Source organism: Ochlerotatus camptorhynchus, unplaced genomic scaffold (genome assembly GCF_037179485.1).
Source record: "Ochlerotatus camptorhynchus isolate MF236.1 unplaced genomic scaffold, CSIRO-AGI_Acam_v1.1 ptg000244l, whole genome shotgun sequence".
Classification (NCBI taxonomy): Eukaryota; Metazoa; Arthropoda; class Insecta; order Diptera; family Culicidae; genus Ochlerotatus; species Ochlerotatus camptorhynchus.
In genome coordinates this window covers 2,354,585-2,373,099 of record NW_027040734.1, presented here as the reverse complement: position 1 = coordinate 2,373,099, position 18,515 = coordinate 2,354,585, and the positions used below count along the sequence as shown (strand labels likewise).

Below are 18,515 nucleotides of genomic sequence, written 5' to 3'. Positions count from 1 at the left end.
GTGGCTGGGACGAGTCATCAAACTGGCCGTAAACCTCGAAGAAAAGGACCCAACGAGGAGAACGCATCTGGTGTTCTTGCTCTCGCCATTTTATCTGCTGCCTGATACCAGTTTGGGGTGTGGGTGGAACCTACACCAAAGCTTCCGTTGTTTTCCTTCAATTTCTTCACTTCATTTAAAATATTGAAAATCATTTAAATGTTGACATTTTACAGTCCATGGAAACATGATGCAATCCCGTTTTCGAGAACAGGTTCACGATATCAAGAACAACTCATGAACATAAATCACGTTTACCAGAACTTGATCATGATTTTCAGAACAGAGTTCACGATTCTATGACTTTGGTTGTCTTTGCTGGTTCGGAACGCATTTTTTTTTTCCCGTGTAGGAATAGGTGTACTTTATGTCGGAAGTTAAATCATGATTTATGGGGAAAATGGTGCCAAATGGGCTATTTACTTGGTCTGTACAGCGTGAGACTAGTTGTAGTTGATTGACCAGCAAAGCTTTCTACTACATTCACTGCATTGTACGGCTGTAGATCACCGGCAAATGCATATAAAGCCAAACAACAGCCAATTTTGCTTGAAATTGGGGAGAAACGGGCCAAATAGGGCACTTCTGGTAGTCTGCTCAAGGCAAAACTAGCGGCATTCGATTTCTCATTTTTTTACATAAGAATTGGTATCTCACAGCTTATGAAACCAACGGTACGAAATAAGTACAATTCAAGCTGAACATTGCATTAGGTCCTAAGTAACTTTGACAGATTCTCTTCGTCGACGGTCATGTAAAGACATTCCCAGGTATTTTCAGCACATAAATCGATAAAAGAAGCTTTTATCTAGCATCCAATACGACAAACACATCAAGAAACGGTTCTGTGAATAAGTTATTAACGAAAGAGAAAGCCGACGAAGAGAATCGATCAATGTTACTCAGGACTTAATGCAAAGATCAGTTTGAATTCTGTTTTTTTTTGTCCACCGCGATGAATCACTTTATACGGTAACCGCAAAATACCCAATAATGACTACAAAGTAAGCATTTTCGAGGCATACTGGGACTACCCATTAAATGATTAAAAATATTACCCATTTATGAGTATTTGTTGTTCAAAAATGAATACTTACTACTTGTTTTTGTAGTTGTAATCGTGAAAATCTCGGTGAAAACCGAATTTCTGCAGTTAGAGTAGATGTTCAAGTTATGGCCAGTGCACCAGTTATGGTACTATCATAGAGAATAGACGTCCAACTTCGGTCATAAACTTGTGTAAAATAAGTGGGAACATCGCCGTTACGTGGCGCTAGCATTTCCTGGTTTCCTCTATAAATTTTCCACTTTCGACCAATTTGGCGCTACCACCAATAAATTTTCTGTTGAAATTAGCCACTTGGCGCTACCAGCACTTAGTGTCTAGTGTAATTTATGCAACGCCTTCAGGTTGCCAAAGAGAGTTTTTAAGTGGGGAAGTCGCCGTTAGTAGCGCTTAAGTTGAATAGGAATCTTTACACAAGTTTTTACAGAAATATTGTTCGAGCCTCAACGTCTGTTCTCTGTGGTACTGTCTCATACCGGAGATAACATAAAGCAAAAAGATTACTGACTTAAAAATTCTCCCATATATTTCACGTGAGGACATCTTGATAACAACATTTCCGGCCATCTGTTGAGAAAAAGACTAAAAAAGTAATAGATTTTAACCAAAATCGTACAAGGCCGTGAAAATTTGGAAAGAAGAAAATGCTTTGCAAACAACGGAACGTCATTGTTCATTGATGAATATTTCGGGTTTGATTTTGATAAGTGAAACCGCCTTCACTTGCTTCATTCCACATTCCACCTAGGTGATGCGGACTCACTCAATGTGCTTGTTGTAACTTGTGAGCCAGTGTGAACTGTTAAACGGGAGCCAAACATTCAGAAGCAACAAATGCATTGTAATCTCATAAAAATAATTCATACTTTTTCATAAGCACAAAGGCAAAAACCAATAGTTATGAAAGTATACTCAGCTGATTTTCTTACTCAGCTGAGTTTTCAATTGCATTAAAACATACTTTGGCGAAACATGTAGGTAAACAAACTTTGATAGAGTAATGGGGGCTCGAGCACTCCTGGCTCAGAGCTTTTAGCGGGAATCAACTGAGAAGGAGCAAATCAGTTTTAAACTTGGACGAATTTTCAAGCCGTTTTCCATTAGTTTGCAAAATAAAATCGTTCAACTTCACAGTACCCAGATAGCTACTATAATTCGCCTACTTAGTCCAGGACCGAAAGAGTTCAACGAATCACCAAAACCAAAAGAATGTTCCTGCAGGTACCGATGAAAAGACAGATGAACTCATTGCCTTGGGCTTACCATGATTTTCTATTGCTAGTGGAATGTTAAGTGGTGTGCAAAAACAGCATTTGAAGAGCGTCATTCCCACTGGTTCGAAGATTATGATCGTTTGTTGGGAGACTTGAAACTTTGGAACTGAAGTGTTCCTATCGACCATTGAGCGCTTCCTCGTCGTCGAGGCCTATTGAAGGCGATGTGCTGAAATTGCATTGGGCCATCTTGAGACTGATTTTATTCGTGAATAAGTTGTTCCACTTGCTTGGGGGAGGCAACGTGTAACCGGTCGGTCAGATGATTTTGAAGTTCAGTTTGACATTTTACAGGCACAATATTAACAGTGTACTAGTAGAGTTTTCCATCCCGGCGGCGCTATTCGTGGATCGTGAGAGTTGTGCATCTTTTTGGATTAGGTCATCTTTGCTCATACGTAAGAGTACCACAGACAAACAGAACAAATTTATTATATCTCACTGTAAAACATCGTCGCTAAAACATTACCGCCATCTGTTGAGTACACTGTGGTGGGCAGTACGCTGAACAGATGGCGGTAGTATGCGAACGTCAAACGCAAGGGAGAGGTGGCGGTACTACCAACTACGATACATTTAAATTTACCGTTAAATGCTTGTTCGATGAACAACTTGCGAGTGTTGTGTCTGTTTGTCTGTGATAGTACTGTTTATTGCACTACTCCTTGTAAACTTCATGGCTATAACTGGTACATTTCTTAAGTGGAGTCATAAGTTATGCACCTCTCCTGTGTCTGCTTTATCTGATGACTTGATACACAGGTATGGTTGAAATAAAGTTGTTCAAACGGAATTTTCCACTGCACTTAAATTACCGTCGACTACATCATCCTACATGATGCAAACTGTGTTGGCGTATGTTTTCACAAGTCCTACGAAACCAAATTTAGCATACGTGGGCGGTGATTTGATGCTGCTGATGATGATGATGATGCTTCTGCTGCTTCATCTCATCCGCCCACATTCCACATCCCTTTCCAGTACCAGCAAGTTCAGTCATTCAATACTTTCGACGCCTACTTGCATAATTTTGAACCAAACGATTGAACAAAGCAAGCTTCGACCGACTGCAGAACGAAAAAGAGGCATCGATTGAATCAAAAACCGAAGAAGTAGAAGGAGAAAGCGTGCTCCAAAAAACTTGATATTATTTTTCTTCAACCCCCTTCTTATCACCAACAGTGAGTGTAGGTTAGAGTCAGTGTCCCGTCGGAGTGGACACCACACCAAAAGCACAGCTCTGCTGCTCCCACCTTATCCGATTATTGATTTCGAGTTGAATTCATATCAATTCTAGTTGATATAGCTATGATTCCACGCCGTTGCGTTTATTTTTGGAATTTCTCTGTTTGTATCGTTTCAAGTTAATTATAACCAACAATGAAATGCAGGCACAGGACAGCTTACTAATTCTGGGGTTTATATTATTTTCCTCTCCGATATTTCTTCCTCTTTCCTCTTTTGAATACTCACAGGTCAGCTCCAGACGGACTCGCACCGGGCGCAGCGGGAGAACCTGGAGCAGATGGAATTGTCGGCGGACCAAGGACTCCCCAGCAGATCGCTGCACAGAAGCGACTGCAACAGACACAGGCACAGGTAGATGAGGTAAGTATCGAAGGCAAATTTCTGCCACCTCCCCCACGAGAATCATATTTAATTTTTAATTGACTAACCTTTTCCATTTTTCTCACCACCCACCCACCCACCTCGCAGGTTGTGGATATCATGAAAACGAATGTCGAAAAGGTGCTGGAGAGAGATCAGAAACTGACGGAACTAGACGACCGAGCCGACGCCCTGCAGCAGGGAGCCTCACAGTTCGAACAGCAAGCCGGCAAACTGAAGAGGAAATTCTGGCTGCAGAACCTAAAAGTAAGTAGGAACGAGTTGAATGGGTCCAGTTCAGTTATAAGAAGTTAAGTAGGGATGCATGCAAAAATGTATCATTTTTAGAATGCGGTCAAACTTATCACGTTGATGATGCTACCTTTCATTACACCCTCGTTAAAATTAGTCGATTAATAACCACAATACTTTCTTTTTTAGATGATGATAATAATGGGTGTAATTGGCCTTGTTATACTTGCAATCATTGTAGGTAAGTAACTCGACAGGATTTCACTACCTAAGTGTGTTAACTCAATTGCCGTTTGATTTGTATAAGCACAAAACTGTTACACAAGCTACCAACAAACAAACCAAACCCGAATCCTAAACGAATGTTCAATTCAGTCAGAATTTGGATCTCACGACAAATTGCGCCAACGATACTCGACCACTCCTTTTACAGAAACAAAAAAAAATATCTTCCTAGGAAAATGTCAGTTTTCCTTCCCCGAGCAAAAACGAAACATACAATATGGATCTCGTCCGTAAGCGTAGGTTCACAACTCAACTTAAACACAAACAAAAGAGAGTACATTAGTATAACAAAAACCACCACAGAAACAACAGTCAACAGTGCCCCCATTTGGTTTCTTAACGTACTAATCAAGATATTCCGTGTACTTTTCCATTTAACAGCAAACTTCATGTAGGCGGCTAATTACAATAATCGAATTGCCCACATACCATCTAGTATAAATGAATATAGGCAGCATCACTAATGAAAGAGTTGATCGAACGAACCAACACAATAACTACATCTTATCACCATCAGTGAATGACTAATCTTTACTCACACACACCAACTTACGCAACGTTACGGCGACTTGACTGAAGTTATTATCAAAGCAATCCGTTTGTTATAATTTCGGACGACGTTTCGACTCAGAAACGGAACCAAAACTTATTGAAGGGGAACTCAAAGACTATAAGGGAAACTGGACACACTTGATCCCTGGGGACACTTGATCTCTCTCTCTCTCTCTGTTTTATCGAAAGCCAGAATATACTTTTTTCAGGTAAGTTGCCACAAAGTTTCGTCTAGTTAGACGGAAAGTAATGTTATTGGTGACAGTTGCGTGTCAGATTGTTGAATGTATATTTTTTTTGAGAGCAGTACTTATATTTTCGCTCCGTGGGACTTTGTTTTAGCCAGCATGAAAATTCTTAACATCAAATTTTCACAGCTCAAAGCTTTGAATAAGTAGAATCAATTATAAGCATTGAATTGGTACTGTTTCATTTGATCTTTTGTTCAGTTTGATATGAAATTGAAAACTCAGTTAGGGGAAATTTGAACCCTTATGGGGAGACCTATGCCCCAGAATGGTCACACATCGATGTGGTTAAAAATAAATCTGCATATGCACTTTTAGGAATGGATATTATCAAAATGCGATGTTTGACATCTTTTAGAAAAACGTACTTTTTAGAATTTACTTTTCACTCCAATAATTCATCAGTTACATAACATATTTTCCTGTGAGCCTGTGCGTAAAGCTCTGAGATATATCCAATATTAAAACAGGGGATCAAGTGTGTCCACTCTCCCCTATATGTAGCACTAGATCAGGAAACGAATAAAAAACAATACCAAACATAGTACCAATTGGGATGGGAGACGCGAAACAGTGGAAGAGTTGTTTATGACATATGCTAGGGATCCATATCAGGTTCGACACTTTTCCATAATATTGAATTCTAGCCCGTTTGCCCTTTCTTCATTTCACTTTCATTTACCGTCAACATTTCTCTTGATCGGATCTGTTTATCCTATATTTTCAGTTCCTTTGATTTCTCCTCTCTCATACGACATCAGCTCCATATATTCGGCTAAGGAATATACATACTGAATGTCGTGTACTCAACCAAATTTCTCTGTCTATCTATTGCGTATGTTAAAATACGATAACGAACATCATCTATATCGCGAATACTATCTACTACTATTCTGATCTCTGCCGTAATTAAACATCAGTTCTGCAATTGTTACTCTTTCGTTTGATTACCTTTTCGTTTAATTTGACGCATTTTTCCTAATCTTTTTTTTTTATATTGACCCGAATAAAAGTTTAAGCCATCAGTTGCCGGAGATTACAATACCGATTTTGTCCCGTTTAATGGTTGAAATGATATAACATTTTATCGTACTGCGTATTCCTCATCAAACTTGACAATTGAAAAGTGTGAACTGTGCAATTTTCCGTCTAATTATCTGGGAATTATAAGAATCATTCACATTTTTGCAAAAATTCGGCCATTTTGGATCTAGTAATTCTTTTTTCCCAAAATGGCGTCTTTGAAAATTTTACATTTCTCAACAACTTTGTCTCAGACGTCATTTTGATCAGAAGACACGACCTTTTCGTGCTACAATTAATTTAAAAATGTCAAAAACGCCATCTTGAAAAAAAAAATCCATGATGCAAAATGGCCGAACGTTTGCTTAGGGGAGGTGGAGGTAAATGGGCACCCTAAAGAGATTGATGTTGTTTATGGTGAAAAAAGCGAATTTTGGGTGTTTCGTTGTTTAACTTCAGTTCTTTGATACCAAATACTGATATTAACACAGAAATATAATATTCTACATTTTCAATTCAAAGCCAAAAACGATTTCTTGTTGGGGCCTAGTCAGTAAAAGCACGGTATAACCAAGCCGGAGGCGGCGGGTTCGATTCTCGGTCCGGTCGAGGGAAACTTTTGATTTTCTCGACTTCCCTGGGCATAGAGAGTACCATTGTGCTTGGCATAGAATATACAAAATGTATACATTGGTACACGGCCAATGAGATCAACCCAAATTTGAGTTCAGTTTACTCATTAATGCAAAAGGTGCAGGTGCATTACTCAGCAATGAGTAAATTTGCCTCATGCCACGAACATCTGCGGGAAAATTAGGAAAATTGACGAATAGACTGAGAGAATCCAATCTTTACTTTTCTCATATTCGGGATTTTTTTCTTGAAAAAATCTGGAAACCCATGAGGCAAATTTACTCATCGCTGAGTTCCTGCTCTTTTTGCGATTTATGTGTGCACTGAACTCAAATTTGGGTTGATCTCAATGGCCGTGTATTGACATCGAAAGCACTCAACTATTTAATAACTGTGAAAGTGCATTTAGAACACTAAGTTGAGAGCACGCAATAAGCTAATATGCGATAAGCAATAAACTTGAAATGCGAAGAATAAGAATAATAAGAAGATGATACATGAAAGTTTCTCATGGTCCAGAATGTTGAAAATGTTTCCAAGTCCGGAATATTGATCTGAGGACTGCATGTAATCCCCTAATATTGAAGATTTGATTTTTTTTTAAATCCAGAATCACGAGAACTTTTCTAAGCATGAGAAATCGGAAAAATTTCTATGTTTGTATCAACTTGATACTCGTGGAGTTCTTCGCAGGATTTCTTTGAGATTTTCTCAAGAGTTTCCTTAGAATCATCTCAAAACTTTCTCCGAGTTTACATTGGAACTCTCTCTGGTATTCTCTTAAAATTAGCTCCATAATACTCTAGAAATTATCCGCAGAAAGCTCTTTATAATTCACTCTACAGTTCCTTGAACATTTTTAATAAGGTTCGTTGTATAACCTGGAAATTCCCAAAGAATTCTCCTGACATAAACTCTTCTCAGGATTCACTAAGTATTTCCCAAAATTCCCATGTAATTATCTTCGGAATTCCCTCTAAATTACACTCAGAATTCCCTAAAAGCAGTCCCATAAATTCCTTGAAATGCTGCTCAGAATTACCTAGGAACTCTTATTTGATTGTTTTTAAAATTATTACAAGAATAGCACTGAAACTCTTCTAAGTTTTTCCTTGAAATGTACCTCAAAACGTTGTTAGAAATTTTCCTTTGGAATCATCCTCAAAATGTTCCTTGAATTCTTTCCAAAATTCCCTTTGGATTCTCCTTCTTCTATTGGAATTCTACTCACAAGTACCTTGGAGTTCTCCTTACAAATCCCTTAGATAGAACTCTCTTAGAATTATTTTAGGAAATACCTTGGAATTCTCCTCAGAATTCTGTAGGAAATTTCCTTTATATACTCAAAACTTGGCATTATACTCAGAACTACCTTGGAATTCTCCTTACGTTTCATCTGGAATTCAACAGAACTAACTTGAAAGGAATCCTCAGACTTCATTTCAAGTTTCAAATCTTCAGATTCATTTCCTAACATTTCTTCCCTTGGAATTATCCTCTGAATTCCCTTGAAATTATCCCTCGAGTTTCATGGAAATTCTCATCAACTGCATTCATTAAAGTCCATAAGCTGAGAAACTTTTGCAAGGCCCTTATTTTGTTTTTAAATCTGGGCTCTTGGAAAACATTCAATGTCCGACGTCTTAATATTTAATTTCGTTCCAGATTCTAGAAAAGTTCTCCACGTCTGATTTTATTAGAACCTGGGATTCAAAATTTTTTCTTAGTTTAAAATGTGTATAGTTTGAGAATTTATCGAGGGGGTGACTCTATCTACGATGCAGAAAAGATTGTGTTTTGCTGTGGCTAGCTGCACGCACGCTGAGTAGATAGAAGGAAGATTTATGTCGATTTTTAAGATTTCCTGCAAAAAGATGAAGCACGATGCAAGTAGATGCGAGAAATGAAAGATGATTTTTCGAAGATTGATTCGCTAGTGTGAGATTTTTTGAGCATCTAGAATTGAGATTTAGATGTGTCGCCCCCCTCGGAATTTATGTTGTTACTGAAGATAAATCCACCCCAGAATTAGTATGTTCAAAGAGAAAAAGTACGAGGACAAAAAATTTGGTTATATTTTAAAATGTTTTGAAATTCTTGAGAAACTTCCTTGGCGTACTATACGAGAATTTCAAAATTCCCAAAGAATTCCTGGTTTTTCCAGGAAGAATAAAATTAATTGTGGCTTACCGGTTTTCGTGGTATTTGCAGGTTTTTCAAGGTAGTAGACACTCTGTTTGTACGGTCAATAACGGCAATGGCCACGTTCTGAAGCATTGTTAGTTCGATATCCGTTGCTTTTTTTTAAAACATACTAAGCAAATTATTTTCTTCTGCTTAGTAAGAAGAAAAAACGGTCCCTCTAAGGCCGCCTAGCCCCTTCCATCACAACAAACCACTGCGACGGACGACCGCTCGGAAACATGAAGCTATTCAAATGAAATGAGCAATTCGAGTGAACGATCCCGTAAGCAGTCAATAATGTTTTCGAAACTGGATCAATCGTACGTCATCATTTAATCCAAAAATCGTAGTTGAATCAATAGCGCTTTACTACCCGTAGTTTTTATTTTTAAAAGGAGCCTGGTTTGATCTCAATATCATCTGCTCAGTGAGCAAAAACGGTCGTCAGTAGGCCACCGAGTTCCTTGTACCACAAAATATAACTGCGACTGACGATCGTTCAAGCCCGGTGACTTACAGATATTCAAATTGAATGACGTCCATGGTAGGAATCAACTATATATTGAGTTCAATAACGATTTTGTACGTTATGTAATTTAATAAGGTATCTCATTCATACAATATTGATGCAAATTCAATTTTCTTTGAAACATTAGGTAATTTCGTACTCAGTATTATGGTTGACAAGGATTTCTTTTTGACTTCACCAAATGGGAGGGCAAGGGTGTAGATTTTTTATTTATCTTTATTAATGCTAATCTCATTCAGATGCCTTTTTAATTTTTTAATTTTTAGGAAATTTTAATTAGTAGTTGGGCAAGTTTTCCAAAAAAAAGGATCTCACTGGATAAATCTATTTTTGTTTTAAATGATCGATTCACCAATGAAATCCATCATTTTGAATCGATTTCCTTTTTTTCCGAAACGTCGGGAAAATGCTTGAAATACAACAACAATGTCAGATTTCATTGACGTCAGTTCAGATTGCATAATTTTTGAAAGTGATGAGCGGAAGCTTTGGTTCGATAAGGCAGACATATGAAGGGCACCAATTCGTAAAATTCCATTCAAAAACTCAAGAACCAAAAATAGAACAATAATCGATTATGTAGATTTTCGAATCAAATCAAATTTTCATATCAACATCAAACTGAAATCCTAATTTGATTTCAGTTTACGCAATTGTCAAATTTGATAACAAATTTCGTTTTCATTTTGCTGTATATTTACTCTTCAAAAACATTTTTGTTTTAATTGCCTTAGCAGAACATCAAATTGAATACTCGTTTTGTTATCAAAAGAGAACATTTGTATCGAATTGAGCTTTCAGTTTGCTCTCACTGATAGCGGAATTAATTTTCAATGCAATGTCACTGGAAAAATTTTTAGTTTTTAATTTTGATATGTTAACCGTTAAAACGACCAAAACGACAACAACCTGAGTCATAATTACTAGCGACATCACAACATCAAATTTAGATTTCAATTTGATCTCAGACTTTGTAATCTTTTTTGAGATTGTCCTCCAGAATTCCTGTTGGGATTCTTCTTCTGTACCCTTGTTGGGATTCTCTTCCGAAAAAGGATTTCTATAAGGAATCTCCTCCGGAATTCTTGTTAAGATGAATCCAATTCTTGTTGGATTTCTCCTTTGGAACCCTCCATGCGATTCTCCTCCGGAGTCGTATCCCAGTCGAGATTCTCTCCGGAAATTCTTGTTGTAGCTCTGGAACCCCTATTGGGATTTTCTCCGGAATTGAATCCCTCTGGGATTCTCCACCAGAATCGAATCCCTGTTGGGATTCTACTCCAGAATCTAATCTCTGTTGGAATTCTCCTTCTGAATCCCTGTTGGGAATGCTTCTCCAAAATTCCTGTTAGGATGGTCCTCCGGAATCTTTATAGGGATGCTTCTCTAAAATCGTTGTTAGGATGCTCCTCCTTGTTGGGTTTCTCCCCTGGAATTCCTGTTTTGATACTTCATTTCTCTTTCGGTACCCCAATTGGGATTCTTCTCCGGAATCTAATCCCGTACTCGTACCTATTGAAGAATTGCTTCCTATGAATTCTTGTACCGCCAACCAGACAGGACCGGTTTTCGTTGTGGCTTTCAAAAAGTACCTGCTCGTTGCATCCCCAGATGAAAATTTTAAAGTATCCTGACTAGACCTCAAGAGAAACCCGGCTTGTATCTGCCAAATTCTGAACATCTTACCTGATTAAAAAATAAATCAACTTTCAATGTAAGAATTCTCCAGATCGCAGTCGAGGTGGGCATCCAAGTGCAATCCAAGTGGGGATTATCTAAAATCTAAAATATGTGCATACCAACAGAACATTACTTCTTATATCTAGAGAATCCCTGGTATCCGACGGTGACCCGGAGATTCTCGACGGAATGCAGAAATTAACTTCTCTGAGATCTGGAGAATGGGGCCTCAGATGGCCTGGTCAGCAAAGGCACGGTATTAACAAACGGAAGGCAGCGGGTTTGGTTCCCGGTCCGGTCGAAGAAATCTTTCGGATTGGACATTTTCTCAACTTCCCTGCGTATAGAGTATCATTAGCACAATGAGGCAACTCTAAGACCAGAAGGTCCCGAAGAAACGTGCTCAACTTTTTGGCTCAGCTCTGGTACTCTCTTCGGTCTCAAGCTAATCGATGCACCCCTCGAAACATAGGAAAATCCAGGAACCCCTCATTTTATCAGTCAAACTTTCATAGCGAATCAAAACAAACATAGTGTAGTTCTAGAATTTCGACTAGAATGGGGTACGCTTATAGATGTACTTGGGACTAATAGGCTAGTCAAGTAGTGAGCCAATTTTAAATCGTTAGTTTCCAAACGGTGATGATACTCTATGCTCAGAGAAGTCGAGAATTTCCAACCCGAATAATTTATTTGACGGGCCGGGAATCAAACCCGCTGCCTACCGTTTGTTAATAAAATAAAGGCTGACTAAAAGTAAATTGGTACGCACAAAAATACCTTTAATTCGTGATTCAATAAGTTTAAAAAGTCCATTAATGGTTGCTTTACAGTACTTTTATTAAAACTTCAAAGCTACAGCATTAGATGGTTACATTTCTCCAGTTTGAACGAAATCTTGAACCTTCCTCTTGATGGAGCCCATCAGCACCCGCACAGTGGAAACGGACACGGAATCAGCGCATTTCTTCCATTTTGCTCGCATTTTTTGGATGTCCTTGACTGCTCCGCCGCTTCGTCGAAATCACTGCTTTGAAATTGCCCAGTATTTTTCAATTGGTCGAAATTCCGGGCAATTCCGAGGATTCATTAGCTTGAGGACAAAATCGATCTTGTTGGCAGCATACCACTCCAAAACCACCTTGGAGTAGTGGCAGCTGGCCAAATCGGGCCAAAAGATGACTTTGCCCCTATGCTTGCGGATGAACGGCAACAACTGCAAATCGCTTTCAGGCCACAACTGCGAATCGCTTGCCAAATCATGGTCTTCTTCGTAAACTTGTTGGCAAACACGAACTTGAATCTTCCCGGCACATCTCCACGTCCAGTCACGATGCAAAACTTTTGACCGGGAACCTGCTTAAAATCGAGTTTGACGTATGTTTCGTCATCGATCAAAGTGCAGCCCTTGTGTGTACAAGAGGCTTTCACGCTTTTTGGGCACATAATTCTGCTTCATGTGCCGGTTCGTATGTTAACTGGCTTTGTACGACTTGCATCCTTCCCTGGCAAGGATGTTCCGCACCGTTTGAAAGTTGACGCTATACCTTCTTGCCACATCTCGCATCGAAAAACCGGGGTTGGCTTTAACGCACCTCAACACCTTGCTGCGCAGCTGACGATCCCTGGTTCCAGTTTTTTCGTAGGTCCACTGATTCCTTTCTACACTCAGGGTTTTCTTGTAGGTTTTGAGCATTCGACAAACTGTTGTTTTCGGCATCTTCAGCACTTTAGCCAGCTTGGAACCGGACCACTCTGGATTTTCTAGGTGTTCGTGCACAATATTTTTTCTTCTTTCGAGTTCCATTTGACGTTATTTCTGAACGCGATCGACTACTTTGATCAAACTTGCACCAGTTGTTCTCTTTGAAGTGTAAACAAAACACTGTCAAAGATTTTCGATTCCCAACACTAGAGGCGTGCTAGCGGGGCGCGAGGGGCGTACCAATTTACTTTTAGTCAGGCGATAGCTTGCGAATCACAACTGGGAGGCAAAGTATCCCAACTGGAAACTAATAAATTGAGATCCCTAGAATAAATATTCCCTTCTTGGCTGGAACAACAAATGCAATGTCAGTTGTTCCAATAGACTGTAGCGTACTAGCAAGTTATTCCAGAATTAATATTTTCGTATAAAACCTTCACGAGATTATTTTCTAGCCGCAGTGCACTTGGTAACACAAGCTTTGCTCAATAAAGATAACAATTACAAAATCATTCACAAAACTTTCCGACGATCACATTGCAGAATCTGTTCATGCGGTTAGTCGTTACGAAGTCTGTTAAATTAAATACATTTGTAAATTTTATAATTCGACTGAAAAATGGGACAACATCAATCTTTCAACCACAGTTCGAGTATGAATCTTACTAACTTTCATTAAGAATGTTCATCTAGCCACTTTATAACTGTACTAATGAAATATAATCATTAACTTATACATTTAATAGCAAATTTTTATTCGGGTTGTTATAATTTTATGATTTTCTTTGTTAACGTACCACCATGATGAGTTTAGCAGACTCTGCTCTTCTCTCTTTATTTGGCAACCTGACACATCGCAATCGCAGTAGGGAGAGATGAACAACGTCAAATATTCAGTCACGTCCACGATAATTCTACAGTCCAAACGACAGAGAAAAAATACCGACATCCAATAAACCCAAACAAAATGCAAAATTTGTTCTGATTTTCCCAAAAAAAAAATCAAACTTCTCTTATCCTCATTCTATATCTTCTTTTTTTCTCTTTTTTCTCCGTTTTCAATTTGCAGCCAGAAACTAAACAAATGCAAATCACGGCCAACCTCAAATACAAAAAAAGCAAAAAGTAAAAAAAAACGGAGAGCGCCCTCATAAAATAACAGAAAATTTGATGCAAGTCACTAGCTAATATTGTTCCATTTGAAAAGCATAATTGTCAGATTTGGCGGAAAAAAAAACAAGCAAGCAAACAAAACACAAACCAATTACCCAACAGCCAAGCAGATAATTTACGTCTAAAAAAAAGTTATTGTCTACTACCTACTTCAGCAACCAATACTACTACAGTGCTCATGCAAAACCTAAAACAGTATGGAAAATTTTCTGATATTTTTAACCTAACCTGTTATTACCCTCCCCTGGAAACAAGCAAATGCGTACTTTAGTTTTTGTATACTAACTCTGGAAGCAAGTTTTATTGTTTTGTTCTCTAAAAGTGGATTGATTGGTAGACACCTTTCTGTTCTGGTTTCAGTTGTTCCTGTACCTCTATCCCATTTGATTTGGTATTTCTGTACATACGATTAGCAATCGAAGCTGTAATCCAGTAATAATTAGAAAAAAAAACTGTAAAACTGCACCAACCAAAATGACTGTTATGACTGTAAATTGCTAGCACATCTTGTTTCAACGGCTATTTTCGTTCGGTAATTTTATTTTTGAAAGTACAATGCTCAACTGAAAATCTTTTCTGCAGGATGACAAGTTAAGAAAAAATGATGCCTTTGAGTAACTTTTAAAAGCAACTCATCTTTCCATCAGAGCTTACGCTGTGACTTCTTATTCTAGAAGGTCAACAAGAACCCCATTTTCAATCCCGATTCCAACTAATATTTCATATCAATAGAACGAAATTCATTACCTTGTTTGGAAACATTCAGCAAAATTATACCAAAACGTTTCCATGTCATTCTGCGATAAATGAAAAATCTCTGATGTCTTCTTTCTTATGCTATTGTTCTTACTACACATTTTTCGTTTGCTTTGTTTTGAAAAAAAAAAAGTCTTTTATATCAGTGCCTACTATTTCTCACATAATTTCTAGACTTCTCTACAGTCAGGTTAAATCTTTACTGTTATTTTCTCTTTTCCTCGAAAAACATCTTCAAAACAATCATGCAACCAGCTCCACTCAGCGACAGCTTCTGACAGACGTGTGCAAAACAAACGGTTGAACTTTCTTTGCGTAACTTGGGTGGAATAAAACAATGGTACCTCTTGTTTCGCACCGTGGAGCTGGATGACTACGATTGAATAACAGTTACTCTTATTTAGCATCATTTTCTTTCTTCTATGGTTTCTGGCATTCAGAACTAAAAGGGTCTAACTGCTTTCGTCGTTGAAAGAATCGACCAGTTTTCTTTCGCTAACTATTTACTCTAAGATGTTTATGCATCAATTTTACAAAAGCAATTAGGCCCTTAAGTATTCCGGACCCTAGATATGTATCACATCGCACACTAGAATCGCTGATGCATGAATAATCAAAGTAGACGTAGAATTCCATGGTGCATGAAGGTGTCTGTGTGAGTGTTTGTGTCATGTAGTTCATGGCTACAAGTACGCATTACCGTCGTAGTAGATATCCTCTTCATTAATAGTATAGTGGACGCAACGAAATCTCTTATACAGCATGATATGATGCATACCCTGTAGCGTAGTGGAAATAAATTGGTGTTTAGATTGAAAGTAGGCAAAATTGAGTAGAAACGCTGCAGAAAACAATAGCTTGGCGATGTTGTAGTTTGATTATTAGCTGATTTACTCTTCAGGACGATCAACGCCGATAGCAATACGCTATGTTCCGAATATTCCAGCTAATCAATATACTCCTCTATTCTACTCTTTTATGCAACTTTGATCGATCCCTCTATGCTATCCAACACGATATTCTACCACTTTCAATATTAATTTACTCGTTTATACGTCAAGATTTGTTAAATCAAAATATATTTATTCCAGTACAAGGAAGACACCAGACATGACAAGCAATGACATTCACAATCAAACCAATTCTATCAAAAAATCACAATTTTCGGCAATAATTCCATTGTTCACTTTTCACCAGTTCAGCCACCATTCACACATTCTTAGATCTCACAATAGTCTGATTTGAATAAAACGAGAATCCTAACACATCATATCCAATTTCAACGATTATCACTCTGAACCAGTGTTGGGAAAATATAAAAAAAAACAAATCTCACCAAAGAACAATATCACGCTCGATTTTCACAGTCAAAAATCAACAGGTTACCAACTGCGGTTGATATTGCAAACTCTCGCGTCACCTTTCAAATAGACCAATCTACATTGATCGATTATCTTCATCGACTCTGTCTCTCTCTCTTTCGTTAATAACTTCGCTCCAAAAACATGTTCAGCTGTTCTTATCGTCCAATACGCTTAGTTATGCTTTCCTTTAGCAGACTATGTGGAAAAATTAGCCCTAAATATGAATGCAGCCCAGTTATTACCGAAAAAGAAAGTCGATGCAGAGAATCGATCAATGTAGATTGGACTATTTGAAAAGTGATGATGATGATAGTGGTTTACCACCCATTGTAGGTAACTAAGTCCGAAAGCAGTGCACAGCAAAAAAATAATTTTGATATCACATCAAAGTGGATGCACTACAATCATGTCGAAAATTTCATGTAATTTTTATGACTACATAAATAAACAAATGCAGTAAAAGCAGCGTAATGTCAGTTCATGCATTGTATTAATGATAATTTTGTCCTTTTTAGCAAGTAATATTACACCATATTTTCGACATGATTGTAGTGCATCCACTTTGACGTGATATCAAAATTATTTTTTTGCTGTGTGGGCTCTCTTCTCTGTTTGTCTTGATCAAGCTTAATAACCTCTGATTGTCCTCAACATGTCGCTGTATGAAGGACCAAAAACGGAATGGGTAGATCGATTAGGCAAAGTCACCTAAACGCATCTACGGAACAATAAAGAATCTCCTTCCAGCAACTTGATCAGCCAATTGGTCAAAAAGACAAGCCCCCAAACAGGAAGATGCCCCAATGAGTGGGAAGAAGAGCCCGCCCTTTATCCACGAAATTTTATCAACAGGGCATTCCCACTCTCCCCGTCCAAATCGCTTCAATCGGGTGCCCTGTTGGACCGTCCCTTCCCTTCTATGTATGTATTTCAATGTATATAAAGGGTGTCCACGATGAAATTGCCACACACAAAATTGATTCGCAAAATTCGAGTTTTCATCCGATTGCCATCAAATTTTCAGGGATTGAGAAATAACTATTAAACTTCATTTTACCATTTTACTCGTATTTTATTTACAGTCCATACGCAAATGCCCGCACCTTGGCCTTAACCCCGGCCATAAGATTCTGCACAACCTGTGAATCAACCGTTTTTTTGCATGTAAACCCATACTTTCTTCAGTTCCTCGACTGTCTTCACTACCTTAGGTCGTTTAAGAAGGTGCTGCTTCATAATCGCCCAGTACTTCTCGATGGGGCGGAGCTCCGGAGTGTTGGGAGGGTTGAACATTTTCGGCACGAAATTGACCTTATTGTCCGCATACCACTTCAGCACGTCCTTGGAGTAGTGGCATGAGGCCAAATCCGGCCAGAAGATTGTTGGGACGTTGTGGGCCTTCAGGAGAGGAAGCAGCCGCTTCTGGAGGCACTCTTTTATGTACACCTGTCCGTTCATCGTGTCCTGGGTCACGAAAGGTGCACTCCGCTTCCCGCACGTGCAGATGACTTGCCAAACCAGGAATTTCTTCGCCAATTTGGACATCTTCTGAGTGCGGACATGCTCCGGAACGCTGAACTTATCCTTGGCCGTGAAAAACAGGTTGCCGGGGATCTGTTTGAAGTCGGCCTTCACATATGTTTCGTCGTCCATGATGCAGCATTCAACTTTCGTCAGCATGTTGAGGTACAACTTCCTGGCACGGGTTTTGGCGGACTTGTTCTGCTTCTCGTCGCGATTAGGGGCCTTTTGTACCTTGAACGTTCGAAGCCCAGCCTTAGTTTTGGCCTTCTGGACAAAACTTCGGCCTAGGTGCAGCTTCTTAGCCACATCCCTAACGGAGGCGTTCGGATTTCGGTTGAAGGCCCCAACTACGCGGTTGTGATTTTTGGTGTTGTACGGAATACTTTTTCCTTCACTTCTGGGCTTCCGATCGGTGGTAAACCGTTCCTCGAACCGCTTAATCACTCGCGACACCGTGGAATTCGCGATTCCCAACGTTTTAGCGATGGAACGATGCGAGAGATCCTTGTTCTCGTGATGAATGCGCATGATTTTATCACGCACGAGCTGTTCTTTCGACTCCATTTCCGCGAGTTTTGATCACAGGACTTTAAAACTTGCAGGATGTAAATAATGCACTA

General features: G+C 38.8%; 1 protein-coding gene across 2 annotated transcripts in view; it reads left to right on the top strand.

Annotated features, from left to right (window-relative positions):
• Positions 1–18,515, top strand: part of nSyb (neuronal Synaptobrevin) — a 70,505-nt gene that overhangs the window by 37,406 nt on the left and 14,584 nt on the right. For both annotated transcript variants that reach the window (XM_065226137.1, XM_065226136.1), the window contains 3 exons: positions 3,855–3,987; positions 4,096–4,254; positions 4,429–4,480. In XM_065226137.1, coding sequence (XP_065082209.1) covers positions 3,855–3,987; positions 4,096–4,254; positions 4,429–4,480 — 344 coding nt within the window. The remainder of the gene's footprint in view (positions 1–3,854; positions 3,988–4,095; positions 4,255–4,428; positions 4,481–18,515) is intronic.